Below are 19,105 nucleotides of genomic sequence, written 5' to 3'. Positions count from 1 at the left end.
TAATATTCTGGTTTTAAGTCAAATTCCTTCTTTGTCCCTCACCAAACAGAAGTTTATTCAAGTATGCTATTAGTATACTTATTTTAAACTTAAAATAAGAGTATACTTTCAGTTTACTTTTTATGTACCTATCAGACATATTCTAAAGTATATAGTTTATACTAACAAGTATACAGAGAAGTCAAAGTATACTTGTCTTATACTTGTTGATACTACTTTAGTATAGTACTTAGCCATAAATCATTGGCTCCGCAGCGAGAAACGTTATCGTCTCCAACCGGGTGCCGGTGTCTTCCCTGTTCCCTCCGGCCGCGGTCAGACACGATAACGTTACTCGCTGCGGAGCCCCGGAGGCTGAGGCAGGAAAAGCCAACACTAGGATCAGCATTGATTCATGGAGAGACCTTTGTCTGTTCAGCTAACATTACTGCCAAGCAGCTGAAATATAGAGTGATATTGTGGTTTTAGCTGACGTGTGTCGCCTCACTGTTTTGAGCAATTCTCGTTCATGTCTATTTAGAGCGAGCACAAGCACGAACCCGACGCTGACTTTCGTTGACTTGACGGCCACAGGTGTTGCTGTTAACAAGCATTTCTGAAAGTTACAAATAGTCCCTTTAAATAAAGAAATATATATATGTATTTTTTCACAGGTGTTGATTGGTGGTCTGTTTGTCTTGTAGAACAAAATATCCTGAAAAATGTCAGTTATAATAAATATATAAATATAATTGTTGTCTTTTAAGATTTAGGAAATTATTAATTCCAGAGGTCTATTTTCAGAAAGTTTTATTTAGCTTGTACTTTTAAAGACTTCCTGATAAAATACTTCAGATCTTTTGTGATTTTCCCAGTGAACCTCCAGGGGAGCTCTTGGGACGGTCCCGCCCAGCAGGCTGCATCATCATCCGGCCTGCCAGTCCCGATTCCCCGCTGAACCCTCCCACTTCACGCACCGGAGGAACCGGAGCGCTCAAATAAAACCTGAGAGGAGAAGAGAGAGCAGTTCAATCTGAGCGACTAAACCAGAGGACACCAACACTACTGCTGCAGAGAAACAGACATTCACAAGACTTTCATCTGGTAAGAGCTGTTTTTATTTCTCTCAGATGCAGACAGAGGATGCACCAGGCTGTTTTCTGCTAAAACTTCACTGTAAACAATTGCTGTTAATTTACAGCAGGATTTCAACAGTATTAACCTGTTATTGCTAAAAACAGTGCTTTACTGTTAATGCAAAAGAAAACCTGTTAAATAACGCTCTTAGGCCGTTTTTTTTTTAACTGAACTAATAATGCATTCTTAAAAAACATCACTTTACTGCTGATCAACTGTCTGAAGTATCATCAGTAACAGTTTCATGCAGTATTTTTTTAATTCTGGGACCTGATCTGCACATGTGAGGCTTGTACATTGTACATGATTGTAAAATCAGTGAATTAGCTTTATTGTTCTTCACTCACATGTTGTTCTGGTTTGCATTCTGTGCTTGTAGCCAGCTAGAGACACACATTTTGGGGAAAGTGTCATCAAGTCTATTATAGCCTTTTTCCTAACAAGTGCCTTTAATTGTATTTAGTGTGACTATTCCTATGTCTGTAACCTGCTATTCATCTAAGCAAACAATAATGTTTATTAAAATGTATGTAAAAAATACAACCTAAATAGTGCATTAAAACAAATCAGTAAGATAATGTAAAAGAAAGGTGAAAAACAGCTATATAATGTATCTTTAAACAGTAAATTAACAGTAAAATACTGTGAAATTAATTAAAAAAAAAAACAGTATTTTTCATTAACAGTATAAAGCTGTAAATTTCAGCGACAGTATAATAATGTTAATTTTACAGTAACATAAAGGCAACCCTGCTGCCATCAGTTCTTTACTGTTATTTTACTGGGAAATTCTTAACATTGTTCTTATTGTATTTAAACATGATAATTATCTGAGGTTGTAGAGTTCATATAGGATAGACTGAGATGATGATACTGACCTAAACTTTTTGCATGATTGTTATTTGATGTTTCAAGAGGAAATAGATAAAATCTGGCACATTTGATGAAAAGCAATTAACATATTTTAACCATGATAAGACCAATTAGTATGGCTGGGTAATATTCAGTTTTAAAGCATAAAGTCTAACAGTTGAGTCTGTTATTATTAGATAATAATATGGAGTTATCTTGACACACAGTTCTCCCATCTTATTTAATGTTAATTAGCAGAAATCAATTAATATCTCATGTGAAATGAAATCACAAATACAGTATTGAAATACATTTAAACTTTATCTGTTCAAAATGTGCCTTAAAGGGAGATTTATCAAGTATTTAATACTCTTATCAACATGGGAGTGGGCAAATATGCTGCTTTATGCAAATGCATGTATATATTTATTATTGGAAATCAATTAACAACACAAAACAATGACACATATTGTCCAGAAACCCTCACAGGTACTGCATTTAGCATAAAACAATATGCTCAAATCATAACATGGCAAACTGCAGCCCAACAGGCAACAACAGCTGTCAGTGTGCTGACTTGACTATGACTTGCCCCAAACTGCATGTGATTATCATAAAGTGGGCATGTCTGTAAAGGGGAGACTCGTGGGTACCCATAGAACCCATTTTCATTCACATATCTTGAGGTCAGAGGTCAAGGGACCCCTTTGAAAATGGCGATGACAGTTTTTCCTCGCCAAAATTAGCGTAAGTTTGGAGCATTATTTAGCCTCCTTCGCTGAACTAAAACTGAGCCGCTACAACCTAAAAATCGCAAGTTGCATTAATGCATTAAAGAAATTAGTGGCGTTAAAACAAATTGGTGTTAACGCATTGTTATCGCATTAACTGTGACAGCCCTAAATTAAACGTTAGTGCTACCACACTGTTTAATGGTGACATTAATTTGGTCCATAGTCTGTGTTGGGAGGTAAAACTGTGACTTTGGTTCACTTTGTGCTCACTCATTCATTTGGCATCCCAACACTTTCTCACTCTGACTTCAGCAACTCTTTATTTACCTCTCTCACATCCACATCCACCTGTTTAATCTGGTGAGAATACTGTAGGAAATACTTCACCGCCTCACACACACACTCCTCTTCACCCACAAACGCTTCTCGGAAAGTAAAAATTGTGTCACTTCAGATCTTTTTGCAACTCAAAATGTTACAAGAACATGGTGATTTTGTACCTTGCGGTCGGACTCAGTGTGTGTTTGTTATCGAGGAACATCCCCGCTATGATACTGTGATCCCTGCCTGTATGTGTGAGTGTGTATCTGAGCCAAAACCTGCACAGGATCATGCAGGTTCTTATCAGGATAATGAGTTGGATTTTGCTTTGGGAATTCTCCTCCCGCGCATCCGTCATCGCTGATACTCTCACACTGATACTGTGTGTGCTGTTGCATGTTGAGAGAAAGTAGAGTTTGTATCCATTATCTGCATTCCCAGGAGCTGTGGTCAGCTGTGTTTGTGCCTCACACTGATGTTTGTGACTCACAGGATCAGCCTTAAAGCTGTAAGTTAAGAGCAGGTCAGACAGGGGATGTAGAGCTGGTTCAGACTGTGGGAACAATCGGTCCAGAGAATGACGCTGAAACCGATACTGAGCTGCAACTAAAGCAGAGTTTCACTTGAACAAAAACCCTCTTTCACATCTCTATTCATCCTATACATCTTCACCTAATTGTTTCAATGCTGGTCATAAATCCCATCAATGCCTCCATCTGTGTCTCTGTGTAGCCCCTGGAAGCTGGGATGACTCAGGACTAGTCACCGTTTTTCTGCTGACCTCAGGGTTTTCATTTCATCTCCTTTCTCTCCCTCTTTTTTCCCTTCTCCCCTTTCTCCCCATCCTTTCATCTCCTCCACGTAGCAGTCTCATACTCCATTATCTCCTCAGCTTATACTCATTTCTAACGTCAACACCTGCTCTTTTCTACCTGCCTCTTTTCTGTGTTTTCTTTCTGATAAGGAGCTTCATATTGAGCACAGAGGGGAGCTGTACTGTAAGACAACAATGCAGCCCTCTGTTCTCAGGGAGTGTTCAGAGACGGATCACAGCTGGGTTATTGAAGCTTGACAGAAATCCCCCTCGAGTAAAGAATGCATAATTCCTTCTAAGTAGCTTACAGACATGGCATGCCATGACACATCAACAATTATGCTACACACATGCAAACATCTTAACTGAAGAAACAACGCCTTAGCTGAAGGTGTTGTGCCAGGTAAACTATTGTACCAGGTGAATGCAGGTTTAGGGTTCCCAGCAGGTCAAACCAGTTCAAAAACGTGTTTTGAGGTTCACATTTGCTGCCGCTGCCAACCTGCTGTGACAAGAGAATGGGATTTACAATCCAATCACACGAATGTTGAACTCTCTAAGAAATATTGTAAAGAAACTAACTGCGGTGCCAAAGAAAACAAGACCATAAAAGTGCAATAATACTCCCTGCGAAGGTGTTTCCTCTGCCAGTTCCTCCCCCGGCTGCCAGCATGGGCAGTCCACCCACTCTAACTTTATTAAAGGTACAGTGTGTAGGATTTGGCAGCATCTAGTAGTGTGGTTGCAGATTGCAACCAACTGAGTACCCCGGCGCTCACTCCTCCCTTTCCAAGACTGTGGTAACGTCAGCCGCCGAGTGCAACAACGTGGTAACGCCGTTCGCCTCGCTCAGAGGTCATTTTACTATAATAACACTACTCTGGGAGCAACAGAAGACAGACAGCGGCTGGCAGTACCGTGGTTTTGCACTAAACGGCTCACGTTACCGCAGTTTTGAAGAACTACGGTGGCAGGTAAAGTAACTTCAGAGATGCTTTAAAGTGCACACTGAACCATAATTTGAACTTCACAGGCAGATGCAACTATGTTCCCTGCACGCCGTCTAACCATTCTCACCGTTTTAGACTTTTCGGACTTGTTACTGGAAGACAAGAATGTCTCGCCTCCGACCTTTACAACCTCAGCGCTCCATCATCATTACACATCCTCGATAATGGTGCGGTGAACTCACCGCTAAGAAGTCAAAGATTGTGCTCAGCACTTAGGCCCAGTTTCTTTGAATACACCGAAACTGCACACTAACAGGAGATGAATAACGTTGGCGGAAAACATTTACTTTCAGCTTTAGACATACAGTAAATCCTGTGAGTGTGTTTGTGTGCGTCTGTCTTATCGTCTGTTGCTTCTATTGAGGTGGTGCATCTTAAAGCTGCTGTTGTGGAGCTGCTGCTGACTCACAGTCTGGCGGCTGCTGCTACTCCAAAGATGTTTTCATTTCTTCCATACATATTTGACCTACTAGGGTAACCGCACTCTCCTCAGGCTGCATACGTGGTTGTACATGTTTCAGCTATTAACTGATTGGGTGTAACTGACAGATGCCTTAACCCTATCTGCACCATTGGGACTGGGCTGGTGTCCCTCTTGTTTTTAAAGAGAGGATTGCTCATGAAGCGAGCGTTGTATCTCACTACCAGTCAGAATATCAATAGCTCTGGTTCTAATGAGCAAAATGAGCTGTCATTATTGGTTGTAACCCCTCCCGATGCGTTGTTATGGCGATCCAAGCAACATGTGCGCATCAGTGTTTGGTTGGGTCTCATGTTCCTTAATGGGAGAACAGACTGTAAAGAGTTCACACTTTACTGATGTTATTTATTGGCTATTATTGCACGGCTTTGTTGAATACTTGATTCTGATTGGTCAATCACAATGTTTTACGGTCTGTTATTTCTTTATAACAGACCGTTGCTATGGGCGCAGTTCTGATGTCGGACTCTGGTAGACCGTTTTTGTGTCAAATTAGTGATTTCTTAAGTAAGTAGCCGTGTAATAAGCAAGATAATGTACAGCTAGCGGGTCATTGTTGTGAAATAAACCCCTTCTGTCAGGGTTTATTTCACAACAAAGACCGGCTCGCTGTACATTATCCCTTATTTGATCCATATGCAATCAAAAAGGTTAGCGACATAGTTTGACTTCAGTAAAACCTGAATTGAATAATCCTTTTTGCCTGTTGTGTTTACTGATGATGAGGTTGTTGTAAAGCCATAGTTGCTGCAAGTTACACCAAAAACCTCACAGATTTTACTGATTAGTTGGATTACTGTTCTCTAATATTTGACACCTTCAGAATTCAAATAAAATGCATTTTGTTTCTCCAGGCAAACATAAATTCACATTAAATATTTCTTCATTTTCAAATAGCCCCAGTTATCCTGAAAAAGAACATGTGCGATACATCTAATGGTGACGCTACTAAGAGATTTTGACAGTCAGATAACTGCAACTAACACAAAAAACACAGTTTGTAAGAGCTGATCATCTCTAGGAAATTAGTTCCATTAACTACATAAAATTAAAAGAGCAGCCACAGTTTTACTTTGTATCCTGTTAATTAGATGTTGTCATGTACATGTGTATATTGTGTGTTTATGTCTGTTCATATGCATTAAATGTTGTAAGACAGACCACAAAAACAGCTAAAACTCTTGTGGGATTGCCAAAATAGCGGTGTTGATGATGCCCCAAACAGGGCCTCTGCATGTGAGACACCACAGGCTTCAAAAAGGGTGGGGTACACATATGTTCATATCTGATGTGTGCGTGTTGGTCTGCGTGCATGTATTGATATGTACGCACGTTTCCGAAATACATGGGGCCCGCGCTGGCAATGTTTTAGCAGGAAACATATGTTTTTAGCTGACAGGGCTGGAGAGAGAGAGGGGCGACTGACTGGACAGAGCGGAGCAGCTGCACAAAGGAAAACAAAAAGGGAACTAGTGTGTTGTTGCCAGTGAGGCTCCGTTGGGGGGTAAAATAAGTGCAGGACAATAGGGTTTTTTATTTGTGTGAGGCGAGGACAGCTTTCAAGGGACCCGTCCTCTTAATGGTGAGTGTGTGAATGCATGTGTGTGTTTTAAAAGTCAAACCCTGAGACCTTGAGTCTTTGCTCCAATGAACAATGAGCAGAATGAACAGTAAACCTTTGTGTTTGTCGGGGTGTCAATTAGCTTCCACGTTCCTGAGCACTTTGTCTATATGTGTGTGTTTGTGGTTGCCAGCGTAGCTGTTCTACTGATATATCAAAACCCAGCCATGTTTTCTATTAGCTCTGTCAACCACAGAAGGTGAGTCAGTGGAGAACCAGCCGACGGAGAGGAGAGTATAAAACGTGCAGGCGTGTGTGCACGTGGTTAGTGCTGTATGTCTGGGTCTTTGCATGCAAGTGTCTGTAGAAGAAGTTTCTTAAAGTTATTTTTATATTGAGGTAATTTCGACTTTTCAGCCCTCATTGTGTGCAACTTTCTTTTTCTTCTTTCTCATCTCCCTCTCTACCCCGTCTTCCGCTCACCCCCTCCTTCCTTTGTGACTCATGTTTACTCACACTTGACTTCAACAGGCGCTCTCTCTCTCTCTTCCATATCTCTTTTCTGCATGACTCCTTTAAAACAAGAGAAGAGGAACAAGTCCGTTATCAGACATCTTTTTTCTAGGAGTATAAAAAGGAGATATGAGTTTAGTTGACTTTTTCTCGCTCCGGGGACTCTCCCCTTCTGTTTCCTCCTCTTACGCTTTAAAGTCCTGAGTCACTTTAATCCTCCCACAGCTGCTGCTTTGCTCTGTTAGAGGAGGAATGCTGTCAGTATGGTGCAGAAACTCTCTGCTGTGCGTGCGTGCTGTGTCCAGATGTGTTGTTTTGATGTGGCATCTCATTTTGAGCCTAAAGTGAAGATTATCTGCTTCCTGTTTATTCCTAGTGGGATGAATTATGATAAAAGGGAAATTAATTCAGGCAGGACAACAAAGACATATATACAGTTGTCCTATCAGACTGGACATGCTGTTAAAACGTCCTGTCTTAGCCAAGAACAACTTCTAGAAACTATAAAAAATGACCTCCAGTTTCCCACAAGCAGCCCACCTTTCCCACCCTTTCCTCTCCAGTGGTCTTCCTCAATAGCAGGCGTAGGGATGGAGGAAGGAAGCCCAACAGAGAAACAGTATAGTCAGGAGACGGTGACCAGTGTCCATCGTTTTCCTGCAATTGTTGCCTCAGTGTTAATGACAGATTCATGACAAAAGGATTCAGATGTATAGACATGCAACAATGAAACCCATACTCAGTCTCCTCACACAGCTTCAGCGCTTACATCTATCCATCTTAACTGTATTAACTTGTAAAATCTTCCGTCACATTTCTAATATGTATTTATATTCTCCTTCCAGCTAACTGAAGACCACTTGAGAAGCCATGACCAGAACACTTGGACTATTAATGCTCCTGTCTGCTCTCTGCTGCGCCCTAGCGGACAATGTAAGTCCGGCATCCTCGTCATGAGAGGACCACAAGTGGTTTTGCATATTTCAGCCCATTAATTACAAATTCTACATACTTAACAAGAGCTTATCTTTATGCAGTTCCATGTTTGTGGTTTATAAACCATCTGAGCAAACATTTAATCTGTTTGTATTTGTGTTTTTGTTGCATGTCTTGGTTTGAAAACGCCTCCTTGGCGGAGCCCTCACGTGCTAGTGCCCTCAAAACAAAAGAGACTTAAAGGGATAGTTTGGGTGTTTTGAAGTGGGTTTGTATGAGCTACTTATCCATAGTCAGTGTACAGTAGATGATGGTCGGCACGCAACCAGTTTGGAGAAGCAGGCAGGAGTTACTGCACGGAAGCAAAGTAATGTACTGCTGTGGACGGGCCAACAGCAAAACGTATTTTAGCCACCTAAAATAAAAAAATCAATATCAGTTTAAGTGTACGATATATTTAGAATATTTTCGCCAGTTTACCTTGCCGTGAATCAGCTGTACAGTCTATGTTTCCAACGGAGAACTGAAGCCGTTATCAATGCTCTTGTCAAAGCAACCAGACTCCATTGAAAAAAACCCAGTAATTTTACGCACAGGAGTTGCTGGTCTACCGGAACTAACTGATTGAGGCAGCGGTAGATCAGCAAATCACGTGTTCTGCGAGGTAAAATTACAGGTTTTTTGAATGGAGTCTGGTGGCTTTGGTGAGAGCCTAGATGAATACAACGGCTTCAGTTCCCTGTCAAAAAGGGCTGTTTCACGGCAAGGTAAAGAGGTGAAAATATTCTTAATATAGCGTACACTTAAGCTGACATTGATTTTTTAGGTGGCTAAAATACGTTTCGCTGCTGGCCCCGTCCACAGCACTGTGTTGCTTTGCTTCCGTGCGGTAACTCCTGTCTGTTTCTCCAAACTGGGGGCATGCCGACCGTCATCTACTGTAGGTAATACACTGACTATGGATAAGTACCTCATACAACCCCACTTCAAAACACCTGAGCTATCCCTTTAAGAGTGCACTGCTGGACAACATTTTAAATACAAAAACCTACTTCATGAATCTCTCAACAGAATAAACATTCATTCATTTCTCTTTTACTATTTGACTTTGAAACCGTATAGCTCATAATCTCAAATGGTTTGTATTGGAGCACTACTGTACTGTATGTATACCAACAAGTGATGTTTGACTAAAACTTAAAAGCAGCTTGTGAAGCAAGTTTCAAGTTATTTTCTCAGTAGAACCCTAAAGAAACCAATGCCATGCAACCAGTTCCCATTCACTACTGCTCTGTTTAACATGATCTCTTTTCTGTTGCAGGTGGACCTGATCCGCACTAAGAGAGGGACTCGTTTTTACAGAGGTGAGCCTGCCCGGCAGCCATCCAGACGGACGCTTTTGATTATTCATGTCGAGAAGTCTTCACCTTCATTTGACACCTCCTGTGAGCCCCATCACACTTTTTTGTTTGTCTGTCTCTTTAACACCACCATCACCATCACCACCATCCTCAGATTCTTTTAATTCACTTTTGTCATTCACGTGTTTCTAACCGCTTTTACATGTGACAATGATTATGTGTCTTCCTGTTTGATTGATTGACTGTATACTTATTGTTTGTTTGTGTGTGTGTGTTTTCTCAGTACTTTGTACGGATAGTAAGACGTCAGCAGTGCGTAGTTTTGGGGACACTTGGCTGCGATGGAGAGGACAGCGTGTGGAGTATTGCCGTTGTGCATTAGGAGGACGAGAGCGTTGTCATGTTGTGCCCGTCATCAGTGAGTGTGACATGAATGCAAACACACACAATCACAGACTTTCTTGTCTCTTTCTAATCAGACTTTATGAGCAGAATATGATCTTGTTTGTTCATTTGTCTGTCAGTCTGCTTGCCTGCCCTCTCTGACCTCTCTGTCTTTCATTATAGCTTCACTTTACCTCTAACTTGCTGTTACGACCTCAGATGATTATTTTTTGTTGGTTTGCCTGACTCACGTGTCCAAATCTCTGTTATTTCAGTGCGTCCAAATGAAGAGCCGTTGGGTTTCTGTGTTTTGGAGTGAGTGTAGTTTAGTCTGAGATTGTTTGAAATACTCTTGCCAGACGAGCCCTTGTGCGCACTTTTCACCCCCATTGACGAATTCTGTGTGCAGCACGATTGCCCCTCCCTCAGACAAATTACAACCACATTTTCAGCCCGCCAAACGGCTCCGTCTGTGAGCTCATACCACTGGCAGCGAGTGGGGAGCTGTTATTCGGAACGCTAGCCTTTAGGAAATGTTGAAATAATAAATGAAAAAACGGACTGGTGATGGCATAAAACCAGTTCCGCTCTAGAAAAGAAACACTTGGCGTTGACACAGTATTTTAAAAGTGAAGCTCTGCAGATGGTTGAGAGTCAGGATGAACCTTCTCAATGTTTCTATGTGACACACGAGGCCAAACCCACAGATTTAATTATCCGTATACGCAAGTGGTCATGTCTAATCAATCACACTGTGATATTGAAATGGTTTCTGAAGAACTGGATGACGAATGACTGACTAACCGGCTCTCTGTCTGTCTTCCAGACTGCTACGTGTCTCAGTGCTACAACGGAGGGACCTGTAAGGAGGCCGTGTACACTTCAGACTACATCTGTCAGTGTCCTCCAGGCTTCAGTGGGACTCAGTGTGAGATCAGTAAGTACTCAACAAACTCTTTCATCTAAGGCTTTGATTCTGAAGTGGGGTCAAGGGGTCCGTGAAATAATTAGCTATAAATTATAAAATTGGGCTGCAGCATTAAAAAGTGCATTTCTACAGATGGGAACCATTTGTGCCAATAAAACAAGCATATTGGGTCCATTACTCCCACCCATTAGCTTTGGGACAATAGATTGTGACACAGAGCAAGTTTTTGAGCAAATTATTTCCTTTGAATATTACATCAGAGATGAGTCTTCCTGTTATTTTTAGGAACTTTCGATACAATTCTTTGTCTGTATTATGTTTTTTTATTTTATTTTTAACAACCATACATACTTAATAGGCTTCTTTTTTTTGACAAATTCAGTGTTTTCTTCTCCCTGACGCTTGGACATTGTTCAATTAGGTTGAAAACTTTGGTTGTTTTAACTGCGTACTTTTCTAATGCAAGACGAGGCTGTTCAGGTCTTCACTGTGCCCTGATCCTGTGAGATATATTTAAAGCTTATATCTTAATAATAATAACAATTTCATTAAGTTTTCTTCACAGAAATGTGAGATAGACCAACTGTATATTTTTTAAAAAGCTGTCTTACACCCCTTAAAATAAAGGAGGCCTCGCGACCCCTAATGGGGGTTGGGACCCCCAGGTTGGGAACCAATGATCTACGGCACTATTAACCTGCTTTTTTTCGGTTGATCGATTAAAAAAAATTCTGTAAAATGTCAGAGGCAGTGTCCAACGTGACATCTTATTTTGTCCAGTCCAAATCCCAAAATATTCAGTTTATAAAACAGAGAAAAGAGGCAAATCATTACTATGGAGAAGTACTTCAATGTCTTCTGCGCTGCAACTTGTACACCCCAGATCTTTCACTATGTCTAGAATTTGTTTTCAAAACAACAATACACCCAGTCATGTCCATAACAGGGTGGCCAGTTAAGTGACACAACACTGATTAAAACGTTCTACGTACTTGTTAATGACTCTAGATAAAGTCACAGTCTGACTGTGTGACTCACGCAGTAGGTGTCATGGGCCTGTGGTTTGGAGAGAAGAATCATAAACCATGGAAAGACATTCTGGGATATGAATGTTTTTGTTTCTGCGGGTGACTCTTGGAGGCGTTGGGGACACCCCGCCCTCTCGGTGGGATAATTATGCAAACTCCAGCGGTCACAGCATTGTGATTTCAGCCAAAGAGTAATGAGTTAGGCCAGACTCAATAAATCTGATAACATTTACGATCATCATAGTTTATGTTTAGTCATTGTTTTAAACCACTAATTGGAAAAAATACTATATAAATGCTATTAGGGCACAGTGATGAGTTTAATGGCTTACATAAGAAATAACAATGGTTTCATATTGTGTCGAAATATGTGGGAATGTTTTTGAAAGTTTTTCCAGATCTAATTAAAATGCTTTATTGTGTCAGAATAAATGAATTAGCTCAGTTGTTATAGTGATATCAGTCTCACATATACATGAGTGACATTATATCCAGTTTAACTTTGTCCCTTTGTTCCCCAACAGACACCAATGAGAAGTGCGTTGTGGGGCAGGGTGAAGGGTACCGCGGCACCTGGAGCTCCAGTCATTCACGAACAGAGTGCATCAACTGGAACTCTACGTCTCTGAGAGGAAGGAGGTTCACCGCCAGAAAAGCGGAGGCCGGCAGTCTTGGATTGGGCAATCACAACTTCTGCAGGTATAATGTGACCAGTGTCATCCGTTTAATGCCGGAGCATCTGTAGGAATAAACAGCAAATATTCAAAGCGATTAAATCAAGGCGGGGGGTATGATCATCCAAAACACGCTGGTCAAAATTTAATTAACCCTGCAGGAATGATGCGTTTGCCAGTGGATCCATTTAATGCAATTCAGTTATTGGTCTGATTGTGGCATTATAGCTTACTTTGAAAGGCAAAAAAACGAATCAACGAGGCGTGAATTACTGACTTTGCAGGAAAATAGGCAGAAAAAAAGATGCAAAAATTAAGATTTGGACAATCTGTCTTATTTTACAAAACCTTATTGGGATGATGCATTTTAAAACAGTTTGGTTTAGGTTTAGGTTTAGGACATGCTTTTTTAATTAATTTATGTGAAGCATGAACATGTTTACTCATTGTCCTTGCCTTTCTTTTCCCCCTCAGGAACCCTGACAATGACAACACTCCTTGGTGTTACATCTATAAAGGCACTCAGATCGAATGGGAGTACTGCTCCATGCCCACATGTCCAGAAGGTACGGCTTTACAAAAAGCTAATATATAGTAAGCTGAAATACTACCAATCAAACAATGAATTGCTTTAACACTCAGTTTATCGGTGTGTTTTGGTGCAGATAAGTACCAAGAATGTGTGGTGGGCTCCGGTAAGTCATACAGAGGCACAACATCCGCCACTAAGAGTGGCTCTCGCTGCCTCCCGTGGGACTCTCCTGCTGTCAAGCACAAGCTCAACAATGCTTGGAAATCAGATGCACTAGAGAACGGGCTGGGCAGCCACAGCTTCTGCAGGTAGAGCACCGTTGTTCATTGTGAGAGGTTCCCCCTAGCATGCAGAAAGATCAGAATAACTCATTGCTTTTCTTTTTCCTTTATCTAACAGGAATCCAGACGGTGACGTGGCTCCATGGTGTCACACCTACAAGAACATGCAGCTGACCTGGGAGTTGTGTGACATACCTAAATGCTGTGAGTTCCTTTAATTCCACTGTTTCATTGTGCAGCAATGTTAAAACGTGGAAGTGAGATTATAAACTGCAAGTTCATTTAGTTTAGGAACTAAAATCTTCCGTGCAGCAATGTGCTTTCTTACTTACCAATACTTGTCTTTTATAGTGAGACATCCATCCATCATCAGCACTCTTGGCCCACGTGCCCCTACCACTAACAACAGAGGTGAGACATCTTCACATCCAATGAAAATCAGTCCATTTCCTCTGATGTGTGGTAATTTTACAGTCATTTAACCATCATCCTGCAACATGTCCTCTCCTTAGCAACATGTGGCCAGCGCTTAGACAACACCCTGAATCGCCCGGCGTTCCGCATGTTTGGGGGCAGAGAGAGCGACATCACAGAGCAGCCGTGGCAGGTGGCCATTAATGTCTACCAGGCCCGTCACAGAAAACACTTTCACCGATGTGGAGGAGTCCTCATCGACTCCTGTTGGGTCCTGTCAGCTGCACACTGCTTCGAGGACAAGTAAGAATGACACACCTGCACACACACACACGAATACATTCAGTAATTTAACATGTTTGCAACATCCAAACATATTCCCCATCTTATCTTTCAGTGATAAAGCAGAGAAACTGGAAGTGATTTTGGGAAGAACGTTTCGGAAACAGAATTCCAGCAGCGAGCAGATTTTCAAGGTTGAGAAGTACTGGAATCATGAGAAGTTTGACAACGAGACATTTGACAATGACATCGGTGAGTGAACATTTCAACAGACAATTTTTGCATATGATATTCTTTGTGGCATCAAAAGGTCAGATTTTCTTAAACTAAAAAAAACAGTATTTTTGAGTTTTGGCATGCTATAATGATAATCGACTGAGACACTTTAGTTACCATGCCTTCCCCCAGCAGTGATGGTATGGAACCTTAGGTGGGCAGCGGATGCTCAAACCACTAAAATCATCCCTCAGCTTTCATCCCACATTTTCCCAGAGCATTACCCTGACTTTTCCTCTGGTCACTTTCCACTTGCAGCTCTCTTGAAGCTGAAGACGGACATTGGCATCTGTGCTGTAAACTCTCCGGAGGTTCTTCCTGCGTGTCTGCCTGAACGTGGGCTGGTGCTGCCCGACTGGACCGAGTGTGAGATCTCAGGCTATGGAAAAGACTCAGAATGTAAGCAAACATCATGGCGCTCTCTAATTTTGCATGGCTATTATTGTGGTATCTCTCTCTTCACTGACCAGCAGAGGGCAGAGTAAGCTTTTCCACAAACCTTTAATTGATTTGTTTTTGGTTGTACTGCAGGGGGCTAGCCCTACAAATGTAAAAGTCTGTCAATGAGTGATGAGTGATGAAGTTACACGATTGGTCGGCCGAGTGTTGAAGTTTCCTCATTGGCTGTTGCTCTTTCAAAATGAAAAGGCGGGGAACAGTCCTTTATACAAATGAGACCGTCTAGCGCGAGGTCCGGCTCACCAAACTTGGACCAAGCAGTCAAACTAGGCAATCTAGTTCTAAAATGAAACAAGACATTTTAGCCACAATTTTACAGACTGACCAAACACGGTCCAGCCATATACTTGTTTTTGACCGAGACTTGTTGGATAGGAGATGCCAAAATACTAATTTAAACACTCACTCCACAGTTTCTGCAGAGTTCTCCGAGCGTGTTAAGAGAGGTTACGTTCGCCTTTGGCCCAAGGAGCGCTGCGTCCCAGATGTGCTGTCTTATCGCACGATTACATCCAACATGCTGTGTGCAGGTGACACCCGAGGCCACGACGACGCCTGCAAGGTGAGAACGCTGAATTATTACCCTTAACCTCCTCATTAAATCAATGCTGATTTACTCGATCTAGTTCTCTTTCTTAATTTTGCTTCTTGACCTTCACCCACAGGGAGACTCCGGCGGCCCGCTCGTCTGTCGAAACAATGACAAGATGACTCTGATGGGTGTGATCAGCTGGGGCGATGGGTGCGGGCAGAAGGATAAGCCTGGAGTCTACACCCGTGTCACCCATTACATCGACTGGATCAACAGCAAAATTAAGGCAAACTCGGTCTAAAGGAAGAGAGACTGCAAAGATGTTGATGGATGACCATACCCATAAACACAGCTGATGTTTATCATTGAGAAGATACACAGAGAGATCCACAAGACTCTGATTCTGTTGTTTATCTGTTGATCTAAATCCAAACTGATGGTGTTTTAAACCAGCAGGACCACTCCTACAGAGGCACACAAGAAGGACCTCAACCATGAGTTTTCATGCTCAATGTAGCTCCACGTTTTCTGTTCCTTACTGTGTTGAATGTGACGGTATTTATGGACAGAAACAGGACAAACTCTTTCCTCCTTCTGGGCCATCTTGATAATACTTTTTGTCTCTTCATGCAAGCATGTGTTTTCTGAATATTTCATCCAACAAACTGGAGGTTCAGGCAGTGAACCTAACGGGACAAAGAGCTCCTGGCTGGCTTTAATGCTGGTTTATACGAAGAAGTCACAGTGGTAGACTTCAGGTCAGTAGTGCTTTTAATCCAAAAAGAACACTCAACACAAGCATTTACTTTGCACAGCACAGTAACAATATGAATGTAGGCATTTTTTGTGCAAAGATTGTGTTACAGACTTATAGATGTGAGGTTATGTTGGCTTAATTGTTGGGGCTTTAGGGGTTCCAGACCAAAACACATCTGCTGGTTCAGATTCTGCTTGTTTTTGCAGTTTGAACTCCTTTAGCTCCCTGCTGCCTCGTAGATGGGATTAGATTTGGACAGGTGGAAGCTCTGAGATATTCACTCCATTAAACAAACATGTGCCTTATTCCTTGTTCTCACTATTTGTTTTTAATTCAGATTTCCAGAGCACTTCTCCACCAGACACCTGGGTTGAGCCCAGCATGTAGATAACATGTATATTATCTGAATATTGATTTTTTTTTATATTGAAATTACTTCTTTTCTGCGTTAAACTGCTTATTGACTGCAAAACTTATCTCCTTAACAAACTCACTTTGTTCTCTGACTGGGTTTTAGATGTTTTTTTACTAAGTTAATATTTATGTGTATTTTATATTGTATTGTAGCCTCAAGGTGTGAACTGTAGTTTGATAATTTATTGTCTCTGTCATTATAACCACATCTGGCAACATACTCCTTTGTCAATAAATAATATTTGGAATAAATCTTTTTATGCTTCATGCTTCTGTTATATCTCACATTTCTACATTTGTGAACCATTACTGCAATAAATCAGAGAAGATATTTCTTAGACTGGTGTGTTTTTGGCCTTTAAAATGTCATGTTTAATGTTTTTCATCTGAAATAGACGGTCACGTAACATGGGCCTCCCCAGATTTCAGCTCTCACATTCAGTCCCTTTAACAGCTCTGTTTTGTAGATGACCTTGTGGACCTTTGCGTTTACCCTTTTACCAATTTCCCATTCAGAAAATGTTAAGAAACAGACATTTCACCCATTTGAAAGAACAGTGTTTAAGGTTCAAGGTTCAATTTATTCATCCATAAAACATGGAAATTACACTGATCCCATTCAAATGAACCAACGCCAATTATAAACAAACGTAGGAAATAAATGCCCTTAAAATAAAACCATAGATAAAAACAACAGAAAACTACCTTCCATAATAAAAATTTAAAGAAAATGTAAAAAAACAAAAACAAAAAAAAACAATCAAACAACAGCATAGCTAGGATTAAAATGAAATCTAAAAAACAGTTTACATCCTCATTATCAAATCCTCAAAATGTGCAGTTGTACTGTGCCAGACTGTTCTGTACTTTTGTCTCTTAGGAATAAAATAGACCATACAGATATTTTCAGCATTGATATTATCCAGTGATGAATAAAAAGGTCCTTGTTGCCAAAAAGAAACCATATATAAAACCTACACTATGTACACGCCTAATTTGTTTAAAAAAAAAAAATCTGATTTGACTTTAACCCTCCTGTTGTCCTCTGGTCAAATTTGACCCGTTTTCAAACTTCATTATATCATAAATATGAATTTCTTTAATCTAATTGCCCCAAAATATCCTGGATGGTTGCCCACTGTGGTCTTTGCAAAAATATTGACCACTACTTTCATTGAATTGTGGGTGTTTTATTCAAATGGTTCACCATCTGACTCTCATAAAGCTCATATTGTTATTCATAACGAAAAAATCCAGCAGGTATTTTCATATAAATATTTGGGAGTAATGATAGACCATCTGTTATCTTGGAAAGACCACATTGAATTTGTCTGTAAAAAGACCACCTCAGGTCTTTTGGGGCGAGTAAACAAATTCTTCTTTTGTTTTTTACTTCTGTGATTATGAGTGTTCTACAGTATTGTTATACTACATGGTTCAAGAGTTTGTCCACTACTTTAAAGTCAAAACTGCTTCACCAAATGAAAATCTGCTCAAAGATTGTAGGTCAGCCCCTTGAGAAACTCTATGAATCAGCCTATCATAATAACATCTTAAGGCTGGCTAACACCATCGTCTCTGACCCCAACCATGTTTTGAACAGTGAATATTAATTGTTACCATCAAATCGGAGATACAGGGTTCCACGATTTAATAAGGTTAGACTGAAGAAGCACTCTTTTGTACATCAGTCAATCCTTAAACTAAATATGGAGCCTAATCCCAGATCAAATGTACGTTAAAGGGCCCTGAATATTGTCTTCTGTGATTGTAATGTGTAAATGTTTGTATCCTTGTTTATTGTCTTTGTCCTTTCTGTGATGTTGCAAATGGAGCTGCTGTGATGCAAAACAAATTTCAGACCTGTCTGACAATAAAGTATTATCGTATCGTATATAGCATCTGTGGTCTGCCCGAGTCAAAATTGACAGGAAGTCAACAAGTGTCATTATGTGCTGCTATTAAAAAAATGTAATGCTTTCAAAACAATATTCTGACTAAAAGTTTACATATACCAGTATGTGATAATCCATCAACATTATGTTCCTCTGATAATAACTATAGTCAAAATAATTCATAATATCTGTTTTTTTTTTACTAAAATAAATAGGTATAATTTCACAGAAATTATGTTTATTAACCTTAATTTCCCCTCAAAATAGTGTAAAACTTAATAATTAGGAATGAAGTCACCGAAAAGGTGTAACACAGAATTGGGGGATAGTTTATACTGTAAGACAGACTGGGTCAATTTTGACCAGGGAAGACAAAAGTTGAATGGTTGACGGGAAGACAATAGGAGGGTTAAGGCCATATCGCCCAGCCCCAGTGTGTCAAAGCATGTGTGCGTATCAAAAGTTAATAATTAATTTCCTGTTTTGATTGCATACAAAGGAGATGTTATTTACCAGTTACAGCAAATGATGTAAAACTCAGTTATATGGC

At 40.6% G+C, this 19,105-nt stretch overlaps 1 protein-coding gene across 6 annotated transcripts; it reads left to right on the top strand.

Annotated features, from left to right (window-relative positions):
- Nucleotides 1-954: 954 nt before the first annotated feature.
- plat (plasminogen activator, tissue) lies at nucleotides 955-16,916 on the top strand. Of its 6 annotated transcripts, none has more exons than XM_037777781.1 (15): nucleotides 955-1,083; nucleotides 8,248-8,335; nucleotides 9,660-9,702; nucleotides 9,983-10,117; nucleotides 10,910-11,020; nucleotides 12,564-12,738; nucleotides 13,188-13,279; nucleotides 13,379-13,553; nucleotides 13,645-13,730; nucleotides 13,878-13,937; nucleotides 14,039-14,243; nucleotides 14,338-14,474; nucleotides 14,757-14,897; nucleotides 15,371-15,519; nucleotides 15,623-16,916. In XM_037777781.1, the coding sequence occupies exons 2-15, from the start codon at nucleotides 8,273-8,275 to the stop codon at nucleotides 15,788-15,790; spliced, it is 1,740 nt and encodes a 579-aa protein (XP_037633709.1). In that variant the 5' UTR covers nucleotides 955-1,083; nucleotides 8,248-8,272; the 3' UTR covers nucleotides 15,791-16,916. The 6 variants fall into 6 exon arrangements, with proteins under 6 accessions (XP_037633709.1, XP_037633707.1, XP_037633713.1 ...); XM_037777779.1 differs by having other exon boundaries at nucleotides 9,660-9,783; XM_037777782.1 differs by lacking the exon at nucleotides 955-1,083 and adding an exon at nucleotides 6,600-6,910.
- The last annotated feature ends 2,189 nt before the right edge of the window (nucleotides 16,917-19,105 follow it).

Source organism: Sebastes umbrosus, chromosome 8 (assembly GCF_015220745.1).
Source record: "Sebastes umbrosus isolate fSebUmb1 chromosome 8, fSebUmb1.pri, whole genome shotgun sequence".
In the NCBI taxonomy this organism is placed as follows: Eukaryota; Metazoa; Chordata; class Actinopteri; order Perciformes; family Sebastidae; genus Sebastes; species Sebastes umbrosus.
This window is presented reverse-complemented; position numbering and strand designations above follow the sequence as displayed.